Source organism: Sylvia atricapilla, chromosome 2 (assembly GCF_009819655.1).
Source record: "Sylvia atricapilla isolate bSylAtr1 chromosome 2, bSylAtr1.pri, whole genome shotgun sequence".
Lineage (NCBI taxonomy): Eukaryota > Metazoa > Chordata > Aves > Passeriformes > Sylviidae > Sylvia > Sylvia atricapilla.
This window is the reverse complement of record NC_089141.1, coordinates 110141356-110167862: the sequence shown is the minus strand read 5'-3', so window position 1 is coordinate 110167862 and position 26507 is coordinate 110141356. Positions and strand designations below refer to the sequence as shown.

Below are 26507 nucleotides of genomic sequence, written 5' to 3'. Positions count from 1 at the left end.
GACAGGTCAGTCCCAGCTCTGCAGGTTCAGAGCTGTAATGAAGGTATGGAAGAAAGATTTTGCTTTAATTTGAACTGTAAGCTCGAAGTTCCACCTAGAAGTGCTTATGGCAAGGTTCCTAAGGCCAAGTAGCACCACATGATGTGACTCTAGAAAAATTCCACTCGTCTAGGTCTCAAGAAAGCATGGAACAAACACACGGGAAAAGAAGTCCTTAGAGGAATGCCATGTGTGTGTCAGCAACCACGAATGACAGAGAAAATTCAGTGTTGCTCAGACTTACAGAGCAAAATTTGGTACGTAAAAATAACCCTGTTCACTAGCAGAAGCAGAATTCAAAAAGAACACGCTGTGAATCACTGGTGTTGAGAAATGAAATACGCAGTAAGGAGAAGATTCCCATTTGTAGTTCCCACTGCACAGGTCTTCGCAGTGCTGCAGTAGAGTAGACAACTTTTATTTTCTCTGTTTAGGCAGCCTCTCCATATCTCTCTGCTCTACAAGATTACATTAAAGGCAAACACAGACAGGGGAGGAGTTTTCTGTCCAGTCCTTAGCGTAACAGCAGTAGGAAATTTGTCTTCATCGAGCTCTTTCACAGGGGTCAGGTCACCCAGTGATGCACCCGAGCTCCTGTCCTGCCTGGTGTGAGCGCAGTGAAGGGAATCCCCCTTCCCTGCCAGATCAGGACACAGCTCCCGGCTGGCCATGGAGCCCCAGCAAGGAATCACTGCCGGCCCTTTCCGCCCTCACTCCCCACCAGCCCAGGGTGCCTCTGGCACCGCTCTACAGCCCCCCCCACGCTCCTCTCCACCTGCGGCCCCGCCAGGCCCCCTCAGGGCCCCGCCAGGCCCAGGACCACCACACAAACCCCCGGGCCTTCTGCTCCTCGGGGCACCCACGCCCGCATGGACCCCTGGGCCGGGCCCGAGCTCAGAGCCGGCCCCGGGCTGCCCGCGATACCTGCGCGTCGCCAGCGAGGCCGGCGCCGCGCCACATCGCGACAGCGGCGACAGCGGCGTCGTGCGGGAGCGGAGAAGGGCGCGAGGGCGGGAAAGAGCACGCTACGGCCACGCCCCTGGTGTGGGCACGCCCACTCCCATTGGGTGGGCGCGATCGGGGCGTGGTCTGTGTGGCCAGGCTCCGCCCCCAGCCCCGCCCAGAGCGGTCCCGGCGGAACTCGGCGACAGCTCCGGGCAAACGCCGGGATAACGCCGGGACAACACCGGGACAATACCGGGCTGCCGGGGACGGCCAGGGCAAGGCAGGGCTGTGGGGAGCTGCAGCCCGGCCCTGCTGTGGTGTCGCTGGGGCCGGAGGCTCCAGGGAGTGACACCGAGTTGGGAGGCAGTATGGATGTGCTGGAGGGCAGGGAAGCTCTGCAGGGGGGTCTGGACAGGCTGGATGGAAGGACCGAGGCCAGTGGTGTGAGGTTCAGCAAGGCCAAGGGCTGGGTCCTGCTGCACTTGGATCACAACAATCCCCTGCAGCTCCAGGCTGGGGAACGAGAGTCAGCAAAGCTGCCCGGAGGAAAAGGACCTGGGGCGGTGGCCAGCAGAGGCTGAACATGAGCCAGGTGCGCCAGGAAGGCCAATGGCACCTGGCTTGTGTCAGCAATGGTGTGGCCAGCAGGACCAGGACAATGACTGTGCCTCTGCACTGGGCACAGGTGAGGTCACACCTGAGGTGCTGTGTCCCGTTCCGGGCCCCTCGATTCAGGAAGGACGCGGCACTCAGTGCCATGGGCTGGGTGACAGGGTGCTGCTGATCGTTCACAAATTGGACTCCATCATCTCAGAGCTTCTCTTCCAGCCTTAATGACTCTGTGCGGTGCCCGGGCCGGTGCCTCCCGTGGGTGAGCCCGGCCCCGCCGGTGCCGATGAGCGGCGATCCCCGCGAATCCCCGCAGCCATCCCGGCGGCCGCCCCGCCTTCCCCGCGGTGACGGCAGAGCCCCGCGTCCGTGACGGCATCAGGCGGAGCCCGGCGTGGGCAGGACGGGCCGGGCCGGGCCGGCAGCGGGGCAGGAGCGGGCCGGGCCGGGCCATGGCTCCCGCGGCCGTGCAGCCGCCTGAGGTGCAGTTCGCGCAGCGCTTGGCCGCCAACGAGAAGCGCATCCGAGACCGCGCCCTCAAAAAGCTGCGGGGCTACATCGGTGTGCGGACCCAGCGCCCCGCCGGTACGGACCGGGAGCCGGGGCATGGACAGGGGCCGGGGTAGGGACGGGGACGGGGACAGGGACGGGGACAGGACGGGGACAGGTCCTGTGGTGTGGGGAGCAGCGGCCCCGGCGGACGGACGGCGTGGGGAGGGAAGGAAGCGAGGCAGCACCACGTGTGCGCCCTGAGCCCGGCACGCCTCCCCGGGGCTTCTTCTCGGGCTTTTTTTTTTTTTTTTTTTTTTTTTTTTTTTTCTCTCTCACTTTTTGCCCTTTTTTTGCCTTTTTTTTTCCTTCTTCTTTTGTGTCAGTTTGTTTGTTTTCCTGTATATATATATATCCTATATATATATGTTTTCACCATGTATACGCACGTGTTGCCCCGGTGCCGCTCCCAGCAGCCGGGAGCCGGGGGACTCGGGGATCCTCACTCGGGAAGAGACTCCGGAGCCCGGAGCGGCTCGGGAAGGATCAGCTTGCATTGAAGGAGGGTTTTGGTGGCAGCATGAATAAATCCGGGATGGGAGCAGGATGGCTCGTGTGTCTCGTTCCCAAGGAACAGGGTTAAAATGCTCTGAGCTGCTCCAGACTGCAAACATCCCCGTATATGCGGCATAAAGTTTTATTTTGTGGTGTTTTGTGAGATGAGGACTGTTTCCATGACTGATATTCAGGAGCGTCGGAGAGAATCGAGAAAAGCTACGTTATGTTTCAGGCCTTGTGTAATTGCAGCTGATTCTGTGTAAGCCATTTGGGTTACCTGTTTACCTCCACTTCATGGTATCAAAAAGTTTTTTTCTGCATTTTTCCGAAACTTCTACTTGGAGCCTTGTGTCAGCACCTTAGAACTAAGAGTCCAGCGATGTGCCTGGAGTCATTTTGAGGCTGGCAAAGCCAGACTGAAGCTTCCTGCACCTGAAAATGCCACATGAATTTGTGTTATTCCTATACTTTACGTTATATATATTATATATAATGTAATCCATGATCTATATTTTATGTTTCATTTATATAAAACATTCATTTTATAAGCTATTTTATATGTTATTTTATTAGCATGTACTTAAATGATATAATATTGCATATTACATCTGTATTTTATATATTAGTATATATTATATACATGGCTTTGGAGAACCAGCCTAGAGCTGACCCCAAGAGCTGAACTGCAGCTGGAGTGCTGGTTGGACCTCAGTGAATCCCTTGAAAAGACTGTAGAATTAACATTTTTTTTCTTGCCTTTCCAAGTATTATTTGACCCGTTAGCCACATCTGACAGAGGAAAGGACACTTAGAACAGTCTTACAGGGTCAGGCCAGGGAGGCAAACAGTTATTATCCCATTTCTGACAGTTAACATAGACCTAAGGATTGCCTGGGGACTAGGACAGTGCACATCATGTACCTCCCAAGTACTTTCTAATTTTTTTTTTTTTTTTTACCTCTAGAGACTTTCTAAGGGCGACTCTGTGTTCAGTAGTGCTTAGTGCATCTTGCTGCAAAATGCAGATTCCTTGAGGTTTGTGGAAGCAGCCACAAGAGCCCATAACTGAGGGGAAAGGTTGCAGGTTCAGGCACTGCTTTAAGACATCATGAAACCATCACAGGGAAATGGCTCAGTTGGGCTGTGAACTTTTTGCGTGTTAAAATCAGCACACCATGGAATGCAAATGAGTAGGAAACCAGGGTGACTAATTTCCAGAGCTCTTAGATTTACTTGCTGTTAGTACTATCCAAACTGGTAGTATTAAAACAAAGATTAACTCTTTTGGGCTTAGAGAAAAAGCATGTTCAGGAGAGAGGTTTTTTTTTAAAGTTATTTATTAATTAGCAGCTTTACACCCATCCACTGTTCTGAGAGGATGAGGCTCACACATCAGGTAAAAATGCCCTAACTTGAGTTGAGAATGTGCTGGAGTTCATCAGTGTCAGGTGTTTTATAGGGGTTTTTTAATATTTTATATAGCAGGAGTGCTCTGTGTGGTCTGTGCTAAGGCTGAGCTTCTTGAGAGAGCCAGAGCTCTTAATTTTCAGCAAGAAGTTAAACTCTGGAAGGTGTTGAATTACCAAATGAATCGATGAAAGAATAATAAACAGAGATAACTTCTAGTAAAAGAGGGAAGATTGCTGGAGGGTTTCCTGTCTGACAGAGCTGCACTTACCTGGGCCTGGACCTGTAAAGGATTTATGTAATTTCCAGTGAAATGTGCCTGTGTGGATCTGGTCCATTGCAGTTCTCTAGAATAGGAAAAATTGTAACAAATTCAATGATAGCAGTGTCAAAGCAGCCAAACTCCCAAACAGAAATGCTGACAAGGCTTGCATTAAAGTAGCTGTGAGTGGTTGTAGAGTGTTAATCCCAGCTCCCACAATGACTAGAACAGTTACTATGTATAGGGACAGTTAGATTTTGGCTTTAGGGCTTGAATTGTTTCTCAGGATAGGCTTTAAGGTATAGAAGGTGTTCAGTTCTGGGCACTGTGGTTGCTAATACAATGCATTCAGGTTTTAAAATAACCTTACTTTAATGGTTATTATTTGCCAGCTGTGGCTGGGGACAGCATATGAAGTTGAAAACCAGAAAACAACCTTGAAACTACTCTTTTGAGCTACTAGGATAAGGAAATTGCTCTAAATTTTGGTCAGAATCTTATGTCAAATAGACACATGCCTAGGACACTTTAAAAAGCCCTGTGTGTGTGAAAAACAACCTCATGAAAGTCTGTGTTTCTTCCTTCAGAGCACAGGAACAGGCTGTCCAGGGCAGTGGTGGAGTCAGTGTCCATGGAGGGATTTAAAAGATGTGTAGATGTGGCGCTTGGGGACATGGTTTAGTGGTGGCCTTGGCAGTGATTGTCTGAGAGGTCTTTTCCAACCTGAATAATTCTGTGGTTCAATTCTGTGAACTCCTGAGCCACATTTATAGGCCTCTGTCTGATATCTCTGCAGGGTTAATGCTGCCCATGAGGTTAAAACTGCTTCTTACCACTCAATATGTCACATATCATTCCCTTAAGAAATGTTATTAATTTTAATATTTCAATTCATATTAAATAAGTGAATCAAATTGTTTCATATTTCATTGTAACAGTACTGTCAAATCTAAGTTAAATTTATAATTCATGCTTAATATTACTGGCCACATTGCTTCCTACATAGTATTTTGCATATTTCCTCACTTCCTTTATTTTTAAGTGAGCAGGACTAATGTCTTTGCAGTGTTTTTGTCTCAGGGATAATTGCTTTCAAATTACTTGGTAAAAGGAGAAAGTGGACAATTTAGATATTGAACTGGGTCTCAGGCTTTTTGACTGGCAGACCCCTGAGACAGTGATCTTTTTGGAGCAAATTTGAGCTTACTGAAGATGATGACCTTTTCAAAGTGATGTTTCATAAGATTGCTTGGGGTTTAATAGGCCATAGTTTGAAAATAGCTGTAGTAGTAGGTCATTGTAGCTGCCTTGTAACAATGTACTTTTACAGTTTTATTTCTCAGGTATTTAGCTGATATAATGAAAAATCCCATTCTTGCGCAGGTGCTAGTGACTTTCCATCTAGTACTTTACTTCTGGAATGTGAAAATTTTTTTTTTGCTGTTAAAATTCAGGTGTTACTACGTCCCAAGACTAACTATATCAGAAATACTTCTGTTATAGTTGCTCATGCTCTTTGACTAAAAAGGTTAATGTAGAAATAAATGTGTTGATTGCTAGAAGTTTATTCTATCAAAACAAACCCCTAGTAAGGAGTAAAACTGTTGATAAAGTGAGACTTTTTTAAAAGAAACAAAACAAAAAAATCACGTCTCTTGTAAAACTATTTCTGATACTCTCATGAAAAATTTCTTTCAGACTTGGTGTTATAAATGGGCCAGAGACATTTATCAGAATTATCTTGATATTCATCTTACCTGTGATTGCTTTGAAATCTTTGTTGTTTCAGTAGAAGCCTACAGTCATTGAATCACTTTTCTATGCCAAATTGCCTTCCAATTAATGTGCTTACAGTAGGAGTCCAGAGAAAATAACAAAAACAAAGCAGAAAGCGGGGGGCAGAGGGAACTGCATGAAAATATTTTGGTGGAAATGTGTGGTTTTTTTCCTTTCATTCAGACTTGTTCTATACCATAGGTGGCTTCAGTCAGGAAGAACTGCTGAAAATATGGAAGGGCCTTTTCTATTGTATGTGGATGCAGGATAAACCTCTGCTTCAGGTATAGTAACTGGGTTTGTATTTGCTTCAGGGGGCTCTTCCAAAATACACTTTAGGGACATGCTAATTTAGAATGGGGAAAATTAGTTTTTGTGGGTTTTTTGGTTTTTTGGGGGGGTTTTTTTGGTATTTGTTTTGTTTTTGTTTTCCTGCAGCCCTTCTGTGGCACCTGCAGGAGAAGAGGTGACTCTAACGCTGTAACTTGGTGATCTGAACATGAACAGATCATCTTTGGAGTCTCCTTCTGAGGGGCAGGTGTAGCTTTCAGAAGGAGAGCTAAAATAGATGCCTCATGAAATGTTGATTTTGTGTAACTGAAGCAGTAACAGCAGGCTGCCCTTAACTGCAACTACAACATTTGTGCAGATTTTAGGGTGAAACTTCCACGCTTCCTTTTCCTTTGTTAGTTCAGTAGCACTTCCTCTACTTCCTCTGCTACCAACTTTGTCCCTACTGCATATTTTTGTCAACTTCTACTAGTTTGTCTCCCCACTTTCCAAAGATACTGGTTTTGGAGTACCAGCTCTCAATAACTTCAATTTTCAAATCTCTTGTCTGCTATCACACAAAGCTCACACCCCTCCACAGAGACCTGTGTGAGAGCAGTGCCCCATAAATTTTGCATCATTTAATAATTCAAATACATAGGGTTCTTCTCCTCCTAATTTAATTTCGTCTGCTGTCAGAAAGATGATTAGTGCAGAGATCTGGTAAAATGAACAGATTTTGATACCCTTGAAACGTCTCTTCCAGCTGACCTAGTCGCAGTGCACGGATAGCTGCAGTACTAAAGCAGATATTGAGAGAATGTTTTTCATTCTGAGAGATGTTTCATCAAATTTATACCGTGCTGTTTGCTGGTCATGTGTTTAGTGAGAAGACCAAACTCTAAAACATGCTACACTAACTGTATTTGTTTACTTTTAGGAGGAACTTGCAGCCAATATCTCACAGCTTATCCACGTGTTTCAGAATACAGAAGCTCGTAAGTACTGTTTAATTACCTAATGCTTTGTAGGGTACTTCCCTCTTTGGTGATTCCACTATCACAGTGCCAGAATAAAGACAGACAGACAGAGGGGCTGTTTTGGTGGTTTTTTCTTTCCTTTCTGTCCATCTGGTTTGTGTGGTTGCATTAAGGGAGGCATGAGCTGCAGGTTTTTTCTGACTGGTGCAGGAGAACCGTTGTGTCTTCAGCGTGATACAGGTGAGGTTTTTCAGGATAAGTAACAAAACAAACTTGTCCCCTTACTTCTTCATTCTGCATAGGCTGTCCTGTGTATTTCCTGCTCAAACCCAACCTTGTTTCATGAGCTGTTTAACCCCTGGTATTCAAAATGCCTATGAAATGGAGTATTCAGTCAGTGCCTAAAATGCATGGGAAAAAATGGGTGCAGAATAGATATTTTGCTCAAACTCGTGTGTATATAACACAAAATAGATACAACTCTGTCCCTGTAAATTAAATTGTTTTAAAAGTAGCTGTGTGCCTTTTCTTGTATTGTTCTCAAGTTTAATTGATTCTTGTCCCAGTGTCAAGCCTGTCTTCCCACAGCTCTGTCCCTGTCACTAAGAGAGTCCCAGGGAACTGCATCCCTTTCTTGGGGTTCTTTGAGATTAGCAGAGCAGCCCACAGTGCCAGACATGCAGGTGTTTTTCCTTGCCCCCTTGCAGGGCACCTGTTCATCCAGGCATTTTGGCAGACGATGAACCGGGAATGGAACGGGATTGACAATCTGCGTCTGGACAAGTACTACATGGTAATTATCCCTCTCTGGGTGGTGTGTTCTCCTGGAAAATGGGTTGGTGCTGGAAGGCAGCTCTATCTGCACATGGATTGGTGTGTATTGTAAGAGAAGGCAATGTATCGTCTTCTTGACACATTGCAAGAGATGTTTGTTTTAAAGGCTTTCACTCATCACTGTGTGAATCTGAAAGCTAGTAGAGTTTATATCGTGCTCAAGGGCTTTCCCTTCAAACATAGTAATTTTTCTCATTGATTTCTATACTGGAATATAAATACTGTCTCAAAGGACACTCCATCAACAGCAATTCACACAGAACACAGATTTCACACAGAACCACTGGGTTGGAAGAGACCTTCGAGATCATCGAGTCCAACCCAGCCCTAACACCTCAATAAACCCTGGCACCCAGTGCCACATCCAGTCTTTGTTTAAACACATCCGGCGATGGTGACTCCACCACTTCCCTGGGCAGACCATTCCAGTACTTTATTATTCTTTCAGTGAAAAACTTTTTCCTAGTATCCAGCTTATATTTCCCTTGGCGCAGCTTGAGACTATGTCCTCTCATTCTGTTAGTTACTCTTTGGTGAATTGTTTAGATCAGACTCTTTTATGACTTTGCACTAGAACCCCGAATTTCCTCCAGTAAATTATCCACTGTACTACATTCAGTAGTCAGAATTCTTTCTATAGGAAACAAAATATTAAAACAAGAACTAAAATCTTAGAAAGCATACCTTTGTAAAGGACAAAATCCCATTATCATCTTCTTTGAAAGAAGTTAATTACAGGCACATTCACTGATGGTTTTTCTTTCCCAGTATTATCAGATATAAGTTATTTCAGTAAGTGAAGTGTTTTGAGCCAGCTGAACATGGCTGTTTTACATGTGACTGTTTCTTAGTGCAATTTTCAAGTAAATTAAATTATTATTGCTACGATCTGTCCCATATTGTTAAGTCCAGTATAAGCTGTGCCTTTTCTTAGATTAAGGCAACACTTAATGAAATCAGGGCTGTGAATCAAGAGAAAGCTGTATAGTAGAAATGATCATTGATTTTTTTTGTGCTTAGCATATGAAAATAGTTTGTTGGAGTTTTTTTTGCTTCACAGCACCTTTCTGTTGCTTTACATGATAGACAGTCTGTCAAAACGTTCATGTGAAGCAGCTGCCACTTTGTGCTATAGAGGTTTACCAAGAAATCTGTTCATATTGCAGTCACAGTGGCTCCTTTACCTGTTCTCATAAACAACATTTTTAATAACAGATTTTGTGCTTTGCAGCTGATGCGTCTGATTTTGAGGCAATCCTTTGAAGTGCTGAAAAGAAGTGAATGGGATGAGGGGTAAGCAGATTTCTGAATGCTGTTGCGTCATAAGTCACCCAATATACCTGTATTCAAATATATTTGCATTTAATTGATTCTTTTTTCTCCATAGATGCCACTGTCATGAAGTCTTAACATAAAGGCTTATTTTTCTTCATATCACTTTGTTTAGTAACATAGTAAAGTGTTACACGTCATTAAATTAAATACAGTATTTAATGTATTTCATTTTCTGTTGTAGCCAGAAGAGCTATCAATGAAATATCACCTACAGAAAGACTAGACAGGGAACTTTGATCCCAGAAAATACAGAAAAAGAATTTTTTTGTTTGTTTATTGTTTTCTGATTGGCTCTGACTGTTTTTGTAAGTGTTTATTTTACAATGGTTAATCATGATGACTTCTCTTCTGATAAGACAGAGCCCCTTAATTGTAATAGCCTCCTGTTGTAAACGTCAGTGGGTTTGGTTCTATTTCTTCCTTACTCTATTAAAAGGCAAATAATTGCAGTCATTTGCTCTGTCTCGAGCTCTTATGCCACTTCTAAGCTTGTTGTCTTCAAATTAATGAAGAGATTAAAATCTTTCAATTAAAAGTGCTTGATAACCCAGTGCTAAGGTTATCCTTTCTCTCTCTGTCACCCTCTGAAATGTGGGATGCACACAGGCATGTTTTTATGGAAACAGAAAGGAATGCAGAGCTAAACGACACCCCATCCCTCCTGTTCCACTTTAACTTTGCACTGGGTAAATGCCCTCAGGTTGAAGAGATGGAAATGTTCCTTGTCAGGAGCAGAAAGTGTGGGAGGAGGTTTGATAAAGCTGAAGCCCTTCTTCCCACACACATGGTCACCCAAACTGATCTCTGCCGAGGTTTCCTATGGCTTTGGCCTCCATCTTTCCCTGGAAGGAGGCAATGTGGGATGAGAGGATCATGATTCCTTTCTTTGCAGACTGAGGGAGCTCAAGAACCACCTTTCCCTCCTGAGTGGAGCTGGGAAGCTGCCTAATGTGATTTTCTTCCTTCTTGTCTTTTAAAAATGCTTTTGAAGAAAGGTGTATTAAAGTAAAAGTATGTTTATGGGTTTTCAGTGTTTTGAATTCTCTTTGGGACTGGAAATGTTTGTTTTGGGCAAAACTGCAGCAGGGCCCAAAGAATGCCAGGGGAGAAAGCTTAGAATATACAAAACTTCACTATCCTGAAGGATAGCAATGATAGGGCTCAGGGTATAAAAAAAGAAGGAAGAAAATTCAAATTAGGTAGCTGTCTGTAACTGTAAAGAAGTGGAGTTTGTTTTCAAGACAAGAGTTTGTTTTCAAGGCAAATAAGACATGAGCAATTGAATATGAATATCTTGTTCTGGTTTTTTTCTCTTTATTATTTTTTCCAGGCTAGTTGAACCATTGCTGCAGCTATTAATGAAAGAAATTATGGACCCAGACAGCAATTCTCCCACTGGGATAAAGTTCCATTTCATTGATATCTATCTGGATGAATTGGCTAAAGTTGGTGCAAAGGAGGTTAGAAAATACTTTGTCGTTTTATTCCTGATTGATGTTGACAGTGGCATGAAGCATCTTAAAAGAAATGTAATGTTTAGATTATGTAATTTTTAATGGTTTTAAATATAAGAACTTTGAGTAAGCATGAAGAAAGTTACTTACTACAAGTTATGCTTTTATTCGTGTCTTTGACAGTGGGAATATGGTAGTTTCTCTCAAGTTCCTGAGTACTGCTATGCTGCTTCAAATTGAGGTTGGAAAAACAGTGATAGAAAAGTTAGACTATTCTCATTTGTTTGTTTCAGAGGGGACTCCCTGTAATTGCCCTTGTGTGAACATATTTTCCAGTGTTTGCTTTTGCAAAGGCTGACATAAAGCCTGCTCTTGCTCGTTGTGTAACACCTAAATAGCGGAGGAAAGTGAGCTTTCACAGTTGTCTAATATTTGCCTATTGTTGTCTGTGCATTATGCAGTTTACCCTCCACATCCAGATGTTTGTTTTGCTGGTAACATCTGTCTTGCTCTGCTGTGTGTTGCCGTGACAGTTAATTTATGGCCTTTAATTTTGGCTGCTGTTCCAGTGGTGCAGAGTTTTGCAGCAGCAAAGCCAAGGAGCATCTCTCCTGTCCCTCTGCCCTTTCCTGCTGCCCCATGTTCATCCCAGGCACCTCAGTTACCTCCCCTTGTCTCAGGCCTCTGATACCTCTCCTTGCAATAGACAAAGCTGTCAGCAGTTTTCCATTCCTATTCCTTGCAGTCAGTATTCAAACCAGTCCTGCCTGCAGGTTTTCAGGTTCTGGATTGTGGATCAAGTGGGGGAAGAAGTCTGCACGAGAAAAGTGTGAGCACTTGGAGCCCAAATAATTTCTGCAGCTCTGCAGTCACACAGCTGTGGCTAAGCCACTCACTGAAATCCTGGAGAGGGGAGTGAGCCCCCCCAGACTGTTTGAAATCACAGATGATGCTCATGAATTGGATTTTGAAGGGAAGGATTTTATCTTTAGCTCTACTATAGCTGAGAGGGTTTTGGTGCAAGCAGCCCAGTTAAGAGAAACCCAAATCTTTTTTCTGCTACAGACCTTTGGGAAAGTACACAAAATTATTTAAGCTTTCTTTGCCTCCTTCTCTAAAGTAAGAAGTTTTGTTGTTGCATTTCTGCAATAAAAAATTAGATCAGAATAAAATCTGCAAGGCAGTCAGTGTTTTGATAATACTTCCAGGGAATATGTGGAAGTTAGAGGTAGCAGTGGTAACAAAAAGGCCCTGGATACCTCTGCCAACTGGAATTAGATAATATGCTGAAAGACTGTTAAAGATGATCCCTCAACACCAATTCCTGTAAAACACGAATATTCAAGGAATTTCAGTGTACATATAGAGCATGTTCTGTACTCACTTTTTTTTCTTTTAATCCAACAGCTCACAGCAGACCAGAATCTCAAGTTCATCGAACCCTTCTGCAAAATTGCTGCCAAATCAAAGGAGTAAGTTTAATGAAAGGATAAATACTTTTTAAGATTTAAGAAATTCTGATTATGGTAATAAATGGATGAATGGATCATAATTTCAGAATTTAGAGAAGAAGAGTACTTTACCAGCAATGTGCACAGTCATTTGAAGATAATTTGTATTTATCTAAGCTATAGATAGTCTCTGTGGATTTATAAGAACTATATCAACCTTTGTTGGTTAATTTGTCCAGTTAATTTTTTAATGCATAGAGCAGCTCAGCTGCTTCTTTGCAGTATAATATAGTTCAGCATATAAAGAGTGAAATTTAAGAGAGGCACATTAGCAGGACACTGCTTGAATTAAAGGACTTCTCTTTAGGGAGTAACAGGTTCACTTTCATCATCTGAAGAGCTCGGTGTTCCTCCACTTTCTTTCTCATCTGTTTTCCCCCAAATTCCCACATTTGTAACATGAGAGGGGAGGGTGTTAATGGTCTGCCCTTGGGCTCACCCTGCTCTCCTGTGGCACAGTCGTCGTGTGCTCCATGCTGTGGCCACCGGCGTCTTTGAGATGATCGTGGATCAGTCTCCCTTCGCCATCGAGGACCTGATGAAGGAGCTGGGGGCCAACAGTGATGAGGAGAATGCTTCTGAAGAAGGCAAACAGGAAGATGAAGAGATGCTTAAAACCAAAGGTAAGGAGGAAACTCTAAATTGCCCTGGTAAGAGTTGCTAGGATGGAAGATCCTGTTTCCTGAAAATACATTTCTGCTCTGAACCAATCAAACACACACGTTCAGGGTGTTGTAAGGATATTTGTGTTTTCCTATCTTCCCTTCAGATGTGCTTAATAAAGCTTGTTCATTTGGAGTCACTATCTCAGACAAAGCATTAATGTTCAGTCTTTTTTCTATAGTAGCAGACAGATGTCTGTCAAGAAAATCAGCACAGAACTCTGAAGAAACAGAGGATATCCATGAAAATGCTGATGATGGGATTGGGCCTGTTCTTCAGGTTTGTGGCTCTTTTACTCTCTTTTTTCCCCCATCCCTTTCAAGAGGTGCAGAAGTAAAGGGTGTTAATGGATAAACATGTTACAAAATTTTAATCTCCTTTGATTTATTGTAAGGTGGTATTTATGTAATGTGTATTCTGTGAGTGGTAGTAAAATAAATCGATGTCTAAGTTCCTCTTTCCTCTCTCCCATACCTTCTGTTTTCTGTTTTCTGCTCCTCCCTTCCTGTTTCAAGAGACTAAAAATGTGTGTGCTAAAAGCCAAGTCAGTGAGGGTGGGGAAGCAACCAGCCTAATTTTCACTAAATGTGGATCATGGGATATATAGGAGAGAGAGTAATATGTTACAATTTGGGTTTTCTAGACCCAGGCCCAGTGCAGTGTAGTGATTCTGACAGATCCTCCCATCAAACACGCAGGTGGATACACTTCATGCATCTGTGGCTTTTAAGCAAGAATTAGGACATGGCACACTTTAAATCTGATATTCAGCTAAATATTTATGGGAGTTCTGAAGTGGGTTGGCTTCTCTCTTGAGTAAGCATTAAGGTTAGGAACATTTGAGAAAGTGATGCCGAGTTCAGCTGTTCTGTTAATGAAGCAGCCATCTGTACAAGTCCCTGTGTGAAGGGGGCGTAAATTTCAACAGAGGAAAACATTTGGGTTTTAAAGGAAGTGTCTGTTTCAAGATGTGTGTCTTTACAATTCACCTATTGAACTTGATATATTTGTAACACGAGTTGCCCTGGGTTATCTTGCATGGATCAACTAAGAACAGCTGTGTTGTACTTTCCTCCAACAGTTTGATTACAAGGCTGTTGCTGACAAAATATTCGAATTTGCAAGTAAGAAAAATACACCTTCCCTGAACAGAAAGCGGTTGTACAAGCTGGTCAAAAAGTGAGTTCTGCTGAAATACACTTTGTCCTAAACTATTTTGATTTTCTTTCTGCCCAACCTCTCTTGTCCTGGTGACGTTGTCGTGCTGTTGCTCATTGGTACCAGACAACTGCAGCCAGATGGGGCTTATCTGCACAGTGTGGGTTTGAGCTGCAGGACGTGACATCAGGTTGGGTGTGATGCAAGGAACAGATGCAGGAAAAGTGTAAAATGGCTGTTTTCTCAGTACTTTCAGAGATCTGATTTGAGTTTGGAGGTTTCTGAGGCAGATCTCTTCTGGTGTTTGTTACTTCCTATGCACAAATATGTTGTTCCTATTTTGACAAAACCATAATAAGTACAGTGATGCCGTTCTGTTAGTGTTATTATTGGTACTGAATGAATAGTAAGGGTTTGATTTTTCTTTTTTCCTTCCTCTCACCTGCAGGTTCCAGGACTTAGCAGAAGGTAAGGACTGAGCAGCAAACAGAGACAGTAGTTATTTTCCATTAAATGATATATAATGTTCCCATACAATGTGTACAGGAATTTTTTTTTCCTCTTTTTTAATGTGTATTTCAAGAACATTGTATTGGGGGTTTTGTGGGTTTTTAAAATCTCATTAAGACACATTACACATTTTTTGTGAGATGGCCAAATTTCTTTCATAATTTGAGCAACCCTGTACTTTGTCCTTAAATGAAAAATGATTATTCTTGCTTAAAGAAACAGGAATCAGTCGTATGCTTTTCTTAAAGGTTAAGTGGGGGGAAAGGAGTTGTTTTATCTTTCTGTGGGAGTTATGCTGTATATGAATAGCATAACTGTTCACAGAAATAGGATTCTGATACCTCATCCCTCCTCAACAGGAATCTTCCCCCAAGATATTCCCGAAGATGTTTCTACAGATGAAGATGACGATGAATCCGGTAGGCGAAAGCGAAAGAAAAAAGCTGTCAAGCCTTGGCAGCAAAACGAGCTGGAAAAAGTAAAAGGTAAGGCAAGATCAATATTTGGGAGAGAGACAATCTGCAGTGGCTTGTGCAGTTTGGCAAGGTGTCAGATAGAAGCTGTTCTGAGGAAGCCAACACTATTGTTCAGGATGTGCTGGTTTGTATCCTGTCGTGATGAAGGTTAAATATAAAATTAAGTTCTCTTTGAAAGTGGGAGGAGTTCTCTTCCCAATTCTGAGGCAAGCCTCACCTCAAAACTTTCACTCAAAAGTAGAACTGGAAGCATCTGTTTTTTGAGCAGGTGCATTTACTGTAGGAAAGCACAAATATGTTAGTCTTAAAACAGGAAGAGTGCTAGAATGTAAGAATTTGGGGATGTTGGAATACAGAACCCCTGAGCTTCCCGTCTGATGGGCTTAACAGGTGGGTAATAACTCTTTTTAGGGATGTTGCTATGAAAAATAGGGTTGCCACAGGGAATGGTTTAGATCTTACCTGTGACAAGGCAAAATTAGCAAAGCATTAATTGGGCCAGACATCATCAGACTGCAGTGTCCTGAGCAGCTGTAACAGTGAAACTGTTGTGCAGGCTGATAATAGGAAAATGGTGCACCTATTTTAAAAGAAAAGGACAAAAATAGAATAGAATTCAGTTGTTGTAACTACCTTTGTGTTTCACATGTGTGTTATGGCATTCTTTTGGGGATGGATTTAGAGGACAAAGAAGAGCTGTCAAGTGGGAAGGTGCCGTCGGCTCCCCAGAGGAAGAGGAAGAAAAGGAAGAAGAGGGACAGCCCAAGTGCTGGTTCTGGAACAGCTGATGGAAATTGTGAGGAGGGAAAAGCTGAAACATCTGGATCTAATGCTTCTAGCCAGGAAAAGATGCCAGAAAATAACAAGGAGAGAAAGAGAAAGAAATTGCTAGTAAATGAGGCCAGTGAGACCACAAATGTAGCAACTGACACCAGAGAAAATCACAGTATCTGTGTGCAGAACAGCCTGACTGACGCAGAACAGAGTAAAAAGAGTCAGTTGAAGAAAATGAATCCAAAAGTGCAGAATGTTCCTGCAAAACCAGCGTGTCAGAATGGACCAGGCAGTGCAGCAGAGGATGTCAGCCCATCTGTCACGCTGTTACCTCCTAAGGCTGTGAAAAAGAAGCAGAAGGCAGGGGCTGTCCTGCTGAATGGGGATCCCCCTGTGCAGCAGACTGACCTGAAACCCAGCAAAGAAGGCTTCCTGGGGACCCTGCCAAGAAAGGCAGAGGCTGAATCTGCACCCTCCAGAAAGGTCACACTGGAGACAAAGACAAAGTTAGTTGGTTTGGAAGGGATGAAAGTCTCCAGTCAGAAAGCAGCATCTCTGAAACAGAAGAGAAAAGCAAATGAGGTGCTAATCCCTGTCGAAGCCAACGGAGTTCTGGAGACTGTGTGCAAGAAAAGCAGGAAAGTGGTATGTACATCTCATTCTTTTCTCTGCCTGCTTCAGGAACTGCCAGGCTCATTTTCAGATTTGGCTTTAGCTTTCTGAGCATGGGGCTGCAGGGGCTGCTTGCTGATGTCATCATGCAATGTCACCAAAAAAGAACTTGATCCCCCAGAAATCCACACATTGCTACATTGCCACACCCTCCTGTACAATGACACTAAATCCTGCACCAGCACTCAGCTGGAAGAACCCATCTAGCTGAAAAATGAGATGTTAGGGGCAAGATAGGGTTGTCTTTTTTTGTCTGTTTTTTTCTTTGGTTGCCGGGTTAATTATTCTTTTGCATTAGGTCTCTGGTTGAGCTTTACAGCATGCTCACAGAGGGCGTCGTATTTTGGCAAAACAATGAAAAATGGGAAGATGGAACATCCCTTCTGCAGCAGCAGCAGCAGCACACAGGATTAGGATCAGCTCCTTGTGAAACTGCCCACAGGAATTTCAGGAGTGGCTTCTTTTGCTCAATCACTGTTCCATCTTTAAAAAACTGATAAGATTGTCTGGGGAAAATATTTGGGGAGAGAGAATAGACACCGGAACGTCAAAATAGACAATATGATACTGTGACCTTTAATCTCATTGGTGACTGTGTGATCATATTTATGAATGGTCCAGTTTTTGATAAAGACAATACTGTGTTTGTTCACTAGGAAGGTCTGATGTCTTCAAAAATGTATGCCTTGCAGTTTGGGAACAACCTACTTTTTTTTTTGACCTCTCTACCTCGCCACTCTCATCTTCTTTGTAATAGGTACAATAGGGTTGATTTTTCTCAGTGATTTGAGAGTCAAAAAGCATTTTGCACTGTATAGTTTTGATAGTGTGACTAAGAAAGAGAATGCAGGTGTTCTTCCCTCTCCTGCTACTGAAATTCTTTTTAACTGCTCATTTCCCATGTGCATACTCACCCTAACACATTCAGGGGTTTAGTTACATTCTTGGAAATCTTGCTGACAGTCTCACTTTGGTGGAGAAAAAATCATAAAGCACAGATGAGATTATGACTACAAAAAAGTTAAAACTGCATGTTACAAACCTATGAGCTCACTTCTGTTTGACATAAGGTTAAAAGTGTAGGATTAGTTAAATAGTGCAGGCTTGTATATGGAGATATAACTACTCAGTCCTTCACAGGAGAAAAAAATCATACTGAAACTTTGCTTAAATAGTCATAAAATAGCTGACATTTATTATTTTTTGATGAAGTGCTGAGAGGGAAGAGCCAAAAGGTTTCTCTCTCCCCACTATTCAAACTGCATTTCTCCCACTGTGAGAAAGTAGAAACCATTGGCTTTGTCTGGTTTTTCTTTGCTATAAAAGTTTACTTTCTAAGAAAATACAGTTATGACACCCTCATCTCTTTCTGCAAGACTTTGCTGCAGGTGACCAACAGGTTACAAGACCTGTGATAGATTCAAGATAAGAAATTCCTGCAGACTTCATGGAAAGGAATTGCTGGCACAGCTTAGTGTAGGCACTGAGGGAAGGGCAGCAGCACAACCCCAGCACTGGGCTGTTGGCTCTCAGGACAAGGGCTGCTGGGTCAATCTGCGTGTGGAATTCCAAAGAAATTATGGCATTTGCTTTTTCCTGCTCACTCCACGTAATTGTGTGAGTGTGTGTGTTAAAAGGGAGGAGAGGGATGGAGACAACTCTGAAGTTGAGTCAGGAGGAGGGAAAATACTGATGGAAAAAAGAAGAGGGCAGAGTAAAGCTAAAAAAGCACAAATGCAGAGGAAATTAAGCTTTGCTAATTTTGTTTTCATTGCTTGAGAAATAACGTTGTTTTATTTCCTGATTTTAGTTACGTAATCCAGGCCTTGTGCCCAGAAATGAGGAGCATGTTTTGGTTCTTGATTTCAAGGACAACACACACCTCCAGAGAATTAGCTTCAAATATTCAGAGGAAAGAGGAGGAGGAGAAGGGGGAAAAACAGACAAGATCAGCATTATTTCAGAGTTGTCTCCACAATTCAGAAAACTAAAAGACTTGTGGTTTTTCATTTTATTTGAAACAAGCCTTTTATGGCCTCTTTTGATTTTTAAATCTAGAGAGGCCATATCAGCTGTACATTTTCCACAGTTATCAGTGAATGCTTTTGGAATTCCATGTCTGTAGGTTGATGAGAAGCATAACTGAACTTGCCCTCACCACAGTTCACAGACAGCAGGTTAGAAAGCTCTGCCAGTGCAAGTCCTAAGAATTGCCTTGTACTAGAGACAAGAATTGCTTTAAATGCCATTAAAGTACAAATGTTAGGCAGCAAACCAGTAGCACTACACAATAGCTGAAAGTATAGTCAGATTTCATACTCCATTTTTTCTTCACTGTCCCCATCTTAGCCCAAAGCTGTGTTTGTTCATTAGTTAGTTATCTTATTCATCCGGAGGTACCACAGGAGACTTTTTGCTTTTGGTGAAGGAAAAAAAAATTATCACTTGTATGCAGGAGAGGTGGATTGATTGCAAAATATCCTCATGCACATGGAGAAAACGTGTTTGTTTGCACTCTGCTGGGGTTGGCAAATCTATTACAAATTCTTCCTTTTGTGCTTTGCACTGACTTTCCTACTTCTGCACAGAGCTTGCCTTAAACTTCTGCTTTCAGACATGCTAATTGCAGAGTTACCTGCTGGGAGCTAAAAATGATGATTAAGTGATGTGATTATGTGGTCAGCACTGCACTGGGTTTTAGCTAACTGCAGTACTTTGTACTGAAGCATTTTTCCCTTTCCCTCCTTCACAGGAAGGCAGTGCTCCTCTGTCACCGTTAAAGAAAAAGAAAGTGAAACCAGGAAGTGATTTTGTAAAATTTGAAAAATCAACTGTACCAAAGGCAGTGTTCTTCAGGAAAGCCAGAAGCACCATCTCTTCCCCCAGGACATCCATGCAGGTGAGGTGATCTCACAGAAGGCAGCTGAGCCTCGGGACAAATGTCTTCCCAAGCAAGCACCCCAGCAAAGGGATCTGCTGTCACTCCTGCTGTCTTTTCCACTCCCTGTTGGTCTCCCAGCATGAGCAGATATAACTGGGAATGCTGATGTGTTTCCCTGTTATATACAGAGTCACACGTGGTTCCAGAGATTCAAAATGAGCTATAGATGTCTCTGAAATCTCTTTTTCCTTCCCCTTTGCTTTCAGCCTTCTTGTTGAACACACACTATTCTGAATCTGCTCATTTGTCAAGAAAGCAAAAACTTGAACTAATTTCAGTTTTTCAAAGGGACTTTGAGCCACCATTTCTTCTCATTTGTGGAGTGGCAACAGTGCAGGGCTTTAAAAGGCTGCCCTCTTCTCTAGACCTTTTTAACATTTAAAGCTTTTCAAGTTCTCTTTGCAGTTTGAAGACTGAGTGCAGTTGGGCCAATCTGTTTAACACACAAATATCTTCTTGTTTGTTGTTGAATTATGTAATGACATAAGGAGAGTATGTGATTTCTGCACAAATGGAATGTTTGCTTTTGGCTAGGAAAACAGTGCTTCTTAGCAGCAGTCAGAGGATTGGGGCAGTCCTGAAACAAATGAAGGAAGAAATAGGCTGCTTTACATCAGTGGGGTGCAGGTGAAAAAAACTCAAAGCATTTTCCTCAGAAATCTTATTTTATTTCATGTCTTTGTTTTGCTTTGTAGCTGAACAAACTGCAGACACCCAACTCCAAAAAAGTCACATTTGGCTTGAATAAAAACATGACTGCAGGTGAGTCTGATATGTGTGTGTGTGTCCACAGTCTCTCTGGTAGCTGAGGAATGGGGAAGCTGCACACACTCACACACTTGTGGAACACCTCTAAAACAGGATGGTTCTGTTCTTTTTTTTTTTTTTTTTTTTTTCTGTCTCAATATTTGTATTTAGCTTATTTATTTACTTAGTTTAGTTTTCCTCCTCAAGTTCCTTTCCAGAGGAGATGGTAAAGTTTAGGATTTGAGCAATTCCAGGGTGCTGCATTAGTGACCTGTAGAAGGAGCTTCATGGATGGGAAACTGCAGCAGGGTGATGGACTTACCTTCCTGAGCTGCCTGTTTGCAGGGCTCCTCTGGAAACACGTGCACCTCACAGTCTTCATTGCTCACTTCTGTTTGCCAAGGCAAAAGTGCTGACATGCTGATAAAATCAGACTTTGTAGTAGCAAAGTTTGCTTTTTATCTTGGCTGCTTGTGGTTTAGTAATGGTCATGAAGAGATAAAGGTCACTCCCCTTCTATAAGCAGGTGGTGTTTTCCCTGTTAAATAAATGTCTTGATCCATAGCACAGAATTATATTCCATGTATTCATTTTAGCTACTTTTTACCTCTCTGAGGTGTGCAATAGGTCAAGTTCAAATTGAGAACAGTGTATTTAGGTAAATGTCTTCATGTTAATATAACACATCTGAACAAAATGAAAAAAACACATCTGACCAAAATGAAAAAGAAATGCCTCCCTGCTGGCTGAAGGGATGGCCAAGAGTCTCTAGAGGTGTTCAGCAGACAGAGTACAGACACTGCTTACCCACTGTCATCTTGTAAAGTCCAGTGTGATGTTTTCAGGACAACTGGAACATTTGTGTCTGAGGAAAAGGCGCAGAGTCTCTGGGGGTCTGTGGAGCCACGAGGAAGGTTCACAGTGGATTGCAGCAGATCCTGTTCCCCAAGGGGCTCTGCTGAGAGATGTGCTTCACCACCATCTCTTTTCTCTGCCAAGTGTTAGGCTTCTGATCCTTGCTGGGCTTGAGAGTCTCACTCAGGCTTCTAGGGCTGGGAAATCCTACAGTTGATTGACGGGCCCAGTTATTCCAGGGGTTGCATTTCTTTTTAACTTGTTGACTTGTTTTTCAACAGAATTTAAAAAGACTGACAAAAGTATATTAGTGAGCCCAGAAGGACCCTCCCGTGTGGCTTTCAATCCTGAACAGAAACCTCGTCATGGGGTGCTGAAGTCACCCACAGTGACCCCAGCAAAAGAGCCCCAAATGAAGAGACCATTTACAATGTCAGCTAAGAAGAGACCAACTGCTGTGGACTTCTTTTAAACCAACAAATGTGGCCTACTTTTGTACAGGACATTTTGCTAACCTAAAATGTTCTCTGGAGGTATTTTGAGCTTCTTTATTTTTTTAAGTTAATACAAATTGTATATACAAAATTCTGATTATGACCTGGGTCATTGCTATTTTGAAACCACTTCAGCTTTACCTTGAAATACATGTTTTGTCTTTTTACAGAAAAGAAACAAAATCCAATCTCTGCTCAGGTTTGATACACAAAAAGTATGGTCTCTGCCCATGTCATTCCCAAGAGACTTGTCCATTTAATTAAGGAATGTTCAGGGTTTGATTGTTCCAGTGATTTTTTTTTTTTTTGAGCCAGTGTGAGACAACTTGCATGCTGTTAAACTTTCATTAGACAGAGTTTAAATTGGAAAAAGGCAATGTAAATTTTAAGCCTACTTGATCATGTATTTTAAAATTCTACTCTCTCATTTTTCATGTGTCACCCCTGGCATCCTGTTAATTCTTCTGGAAATAATGATTACCTCGTGTCTCTGTTTAATAACAGCTGGACTTGGGTAGTTTTGCAGCTAACAAGTGAACTTTCCCTGGGATAAGAAACTCTTAGCTGTTGCTCAAGTGGTCACTGATGCAAATAAACCTTCACAGCTGGTTGCCTGCTGAGTTAGGGACAAGTCACCACATTATTTTCAGTAATGCAAGTGCCAAAGCTGGCTTGAGCCTGTCACAGTGTGAGCTGGCTCCTTCTTGTCACTGAACTGAAACTCGTGCTCTTGCGCAGGAGAAATCTTTGATATTTCCAGGTCTTTCCCCAGCCCCTTCTGCTGCCTTTCCTGAAGGCCTGACAAGACTCCTGGTTTTCTGCTTTAGCAGCTGATATCACCACATTGTGCCAGAACTCAGCCCTCATTCAGTGCATGGACCTCTGCCTGGACTGAAGGGAGCTGGATGGGTGTTGTGCACCTTTGGGTAGGACACATCCCTCTGAAAGCTTTGGTGCCTCTAAGTACAGGGTGAAATTTTGCAGCCCATGCAGCTTGGTTTTGGTTTTGATATAGAATCAGATGTCCACTTGGCATTTCTTGGAGTTCTGTTTTTATTTGGATATCTTATTGCTACTGTGCATGTTTTGTTTTTAATTTACTTCTTTGGTAAAGATTGAGGTGCATTTCTGCTAGAGATCATTTAATCTGAATGAGAAGAGTGAGGAGAGGGAGAGTAAATTAAAATAAAAACTTTCTTTATGCAATTGGAAGATTTGAAATCTTTCTTTAGAAATTTTCCTTATGTGAATGAGGCAAAGGCTTTGCAGCAGCTCTCTACAATAGAGCTCAGCTTGGAATCACAGCCTGGTGCCAGAGCAAAGCTGTTCATGAAGCTTCACACCAGTTATTCCTGTGATCCTGTAAGAGAGAGAATGAACCTGCTTCATTACCTTGTCTTAGGATAACTGGATTATCAGTTAAATAAACTGATGAATGTTTATTTAGCTACTTCAGCCAGCAGAATTACATTTTGTGATGTATTTGCATACTTCAGTGCTGTTTTTTACCAGTCCTTGATGTTGTCTGTCCTCTGCCAGGTTACTCCTCATAAACAACTGTATTTTCCTTATAAGAAAATGGTTTTTTGTAGCTCATCTACAATTGATTTGAAATACTGGGGGTACTTCCAGATGGCTGGTTGGCCTCAACTGTTCAGTTCTAATCCGTCCCAGTTCTCTCACTAAGTTTGTGAGAGAAGTTAATTTTGCTCTTGTCTTTTCTCATTTTCAGTGAAGGACTGAATTTCATTTGGTTTTGGTATTGGTTTAGGCTGTATCTGTTTCTTTGATCAATAAAAAACTCTGGAGAGTACATTGATAAATTAATGATACTTGTTTTTGCAAGTACTGTTCATTTATGATTTTAAAAGGTCATTGTATATTAGCATAATGGATTTTGTTGACAAGATGATGGTAAGTAGGGTGTAACAGCCTGTTCAGTATGTTGTACTGTTACTTTGTCCTGTGGGTGAAAAGTCTCCTGTGGAATATGCATAGAACCATTTGTATGTGCATGGTTGTGAGTGCCTCAGGTTGGAGAAGCCACATTCCTCCAAGGACAGAGATGCAGAAAATCACTCGGTGGATCTGGTGTGCACAGAAAAATCCGGGATCCAGACACACTGGGGTTTGGTTTTCTTACATATGACTTATTATGGAAATATGTGGGTTGTCTGGGTCTTTTTCTCTTTATTGTAGATCCACTGAACCTGTTGCTTGTCCAATGGTTTTGTTGCCCACAGTGTTAAATGGAGAGGGCAGAAATGGGAGTCAGTTTTTTATCTAAAATTTTAGAGATGTGATTGCTTGTCGCAATGCATCCATAATCCACCTGTGCCATAAAACTGCTGCAATGTAAATATACCAGTGAGGTGGGTATTGTCTTCAGTGGTGTCTGGAAATTCATTCAGGACAACTTTACAAACAAAACCCGACCACTGTCAGTGCAGTTTATTCAGCATTGTTGGGTTACATTTGAATACGTTACCCAAAATATTTGGATAGTGAAGATATCCATAAAAATTAAAGACCAAAAAAAAAAAAGAGAGAGAAAGAGAAAAGAAATGCAACTTGCAGTATCCACTGCACAGACACAACAGTACTATAAGGAGAGATGCATTGGTAAGAAAAGAGAAAGCAAAATTCATCTGACCTGTTTGCTGTCACTTCATGGGTTTTTTTCAGTGTTATTCCACCTCCCTAGCTCCCAGCCATGCTCTGAGTCAAAAATAATGTGGCCTAACTTGTAAAGGACAGTGTTTTTTAATGTTTGTCTCAGTATTTTTGTTACAAATCCGATCAACTTTGTCAAGCTCTAGTAGTTTATAATTCTTCATAGCTTCAAGAGAACTCAAAAGTACAGAATTAATTCAGCAAGGCAAAAAGTTGAAATTCTATTTCAATTATTGGATATGCAAGATGCCTTATAGTCTGTGAAAACTGTGTGACTTGGAAAGTATCCAGTGCCCTTTGTCATGAATTACCTGCACTGAGATTTCATTAGAGGCAGGAAAAAAAGTATCATTTTATGTTCCTCTGCAAGAGCATTGTTAAAACGATGTCTAAGCATTACATCATTTAATCTAGTCCAATAAACCATATTTTTTGTGGACATTGTATTTTGGGTACATCTATGAATTTGGGAGGTTTTGAGAGGGTAATATCTGAGGGGGGAGCCACTTGAAAGCACAAAGGAAATTGTTCTTGCTGCCACCTGCTATCTGCCTTTTCCTTTTATTTGATAGTATAAAGAGCCCAAACTGATGAAGACTCAGACACCTTTGGAGTAGGCTTGGGACAGGACATGGCTGTTCTTACACCTTGAACTTTTTACCTTCGCAGCTGGGTCAGAGATAGCACCTAAAAGATTGCTCAGGAGAAATTGGTAGACCACTCCCTGTCACTGCTTGGTGATGAAGATTGATAACCCAAGTGATCATGTGGCAAGATGAGCACTGCAAAGTGCCTGGATAGGTGAGAGATGGACACTTGGAAAGCTGTTGGCCTGCTTGTTACCAGCAGGACATCTGAAAGAATTCATTTCTGAAAGAATTTCTCTGTACAGAGAAATCCTGCACAGGGTGCTGCGACCCCACCTCAGGTAGTGGCAGGCTCTGCACCTGCTCAGGATCAATTAAAATTAATCACAGCGTTTTGACAGGCATATAATTTTCAGGAATGCAAAAGTAATTATTTAAACAAAGAAAACTTATCTGGCCCTATGAGTGTCACTAGTAAAGTTAAACCATGAGTCCTCAAGTAAAACAGAAACAAAATTCCTTCAAAGAAAAGTTGTGTAAAAGAGGCTGGCCCAGAGCCTGTGCAGCATCCCGAGGGAGTGACAGCGGGTGGCTTCAGTATGGACACATTAGTAAAAGATGCTGCTTTTACCACTGTGCTCACCTATGCGTGGTCTACCACGGGAGCCAGACAGGGCCAGGGAAAGCAGCAGAGATCTGAAATTCTGAAACTGAAACAGCTGCAGTCTGTGGCCAAGTCCATGTTATTGGGGAAGCCGTGAAGAGCCCCGGGGCCAAGGCAGAGCCCTGAGGGACACCCCTCATCCCCAGGCTGCAGCTGGACATGGAGGGAGCACCCACAACTCCTGGCTGTGTCCATCTGCCCCATGGCTTGTGCCCTGAACAAGCCCTGTCCAAATCTCACAGGGCTCTGGGCACATCAGGAGCTACAAGTGCCCAAGGCCGAGACTGCTCCATGCCATTTCCAGTGGGGTCGGTGACAAAGGGATGTCGGTGTGGCCTTTGTGACACTGGCCCGTGGTGTCAGGGCCCGTGGTGCCGCAGGACATGGTGGTGCCCAGAGGCCTTTGTGACATGGCAGAGCCCTGCCCTGCCAGAGGGGTGTCTGAGGGGCACAGAGCCCTGGGGTGCCCAGTCCCCGGAGAGCCGCCCTGTCAGGAGGATGTAGCTCCCCTGAGAGCCTCAGAGTAGGGCACGATGGAGACGCTCGGGGAGGAGGTGAACCCCAAAACGCCCTCTGCCATGGAACAGCCGGGCCTGTGCATGAGGCCTCAGGTGATGGCCAGCCCCGCAGGGAGAGGGGACACAGGGAGCTGGGATGGGGACAGCCCCACAGGGAGAGGGGACACGGGGAGCTGGGATGGGGACAGCCCCGCAGGGAGAGGGGACACGGGGAGCTGGGATGGGGACAGCCCCGCAGGGAGAGGGAACACAGAGAGCTGGGATGGGGACAGCCCTGCAGGGAGAGGGGACACAGGGAGCTGGGAT

At 43.0% G+C, this 26507-nt stretch overlaps 1 protein-coding gene across 3 annotated transcripts; it reads left to right on the top strand.

Moving 5' to 3' along the window:
• The first annotated feature begins 1996 nt into the window (after positions 1-1996).
• RRP1B (ribosomal RNA processing 1B) lies at positions 1997-24878 on the top strand. Of its 3 annotated transcripts, none has more exons than XM_066314107.1 (16): positions 1997-2178; positions 6287-6369; positions 7296-7353; positions 8043-8128; positions 9401-9462; positions 10835-10964; positions 12366-12430; positions 12929-13092; positions 13314-13411; positions 14214-14311; positions 14739-14758; positions 15160-15285; positions 15959-16695; positions 19475-19621; positions 20359-20425; positions 21547-24878. In XM_066314107.1, exons 1-16 carry the CDS (start codon positions 2046-2048, stop codon positions 21735-21737), a joined length of 2265 nt encoding a protein of 754 aa, XP_066170204.1. In that variant the 5' UTR covers positions 1997-2045; the 3' UTR covers positions 21738-24878. The 3 variants fall into 3 exon arrangements, with proteins under 3 accessions (XP_066170204.1, XP_066170206.1, XP_066170205.1); XM_066314109.1 differs by having other exon boundaries at positions 1998-2178; positions 13320-13411; XM_066314108.1 differs by having other exon boundaries at positions 1998-2178; positions 13317-13411.
• The last annotated feature ends 1629 nt before the right edge of the window (positions 24879-26507 follow it).

Excerpts from the sequence above, each read along its gene's own strand:
- RRP1B (XM_066314107.1), top strand. The coding sequence starts at position 2,046 with ATGGCTCCCGCGGCCGTGCAGCCGCCTGAGGTGCAGTTCGCGCAGCGC. Across the intron at positions 12,431-12,928 it reads ATTGCTGCCAAATCAAAGGA|TCGTCGTGTGCTCCATGCTG; the intron begins GTAAGTTTAATG and ends CCTGTGGCACAG. Across the intron at positions 20,426-21,546 it reads GAATAAAAACATGACTGCAG|AATTTAAAAAGACTGACAAA; the intron begins GTGAGTCTGATA and ends GTTTTTCAACAG.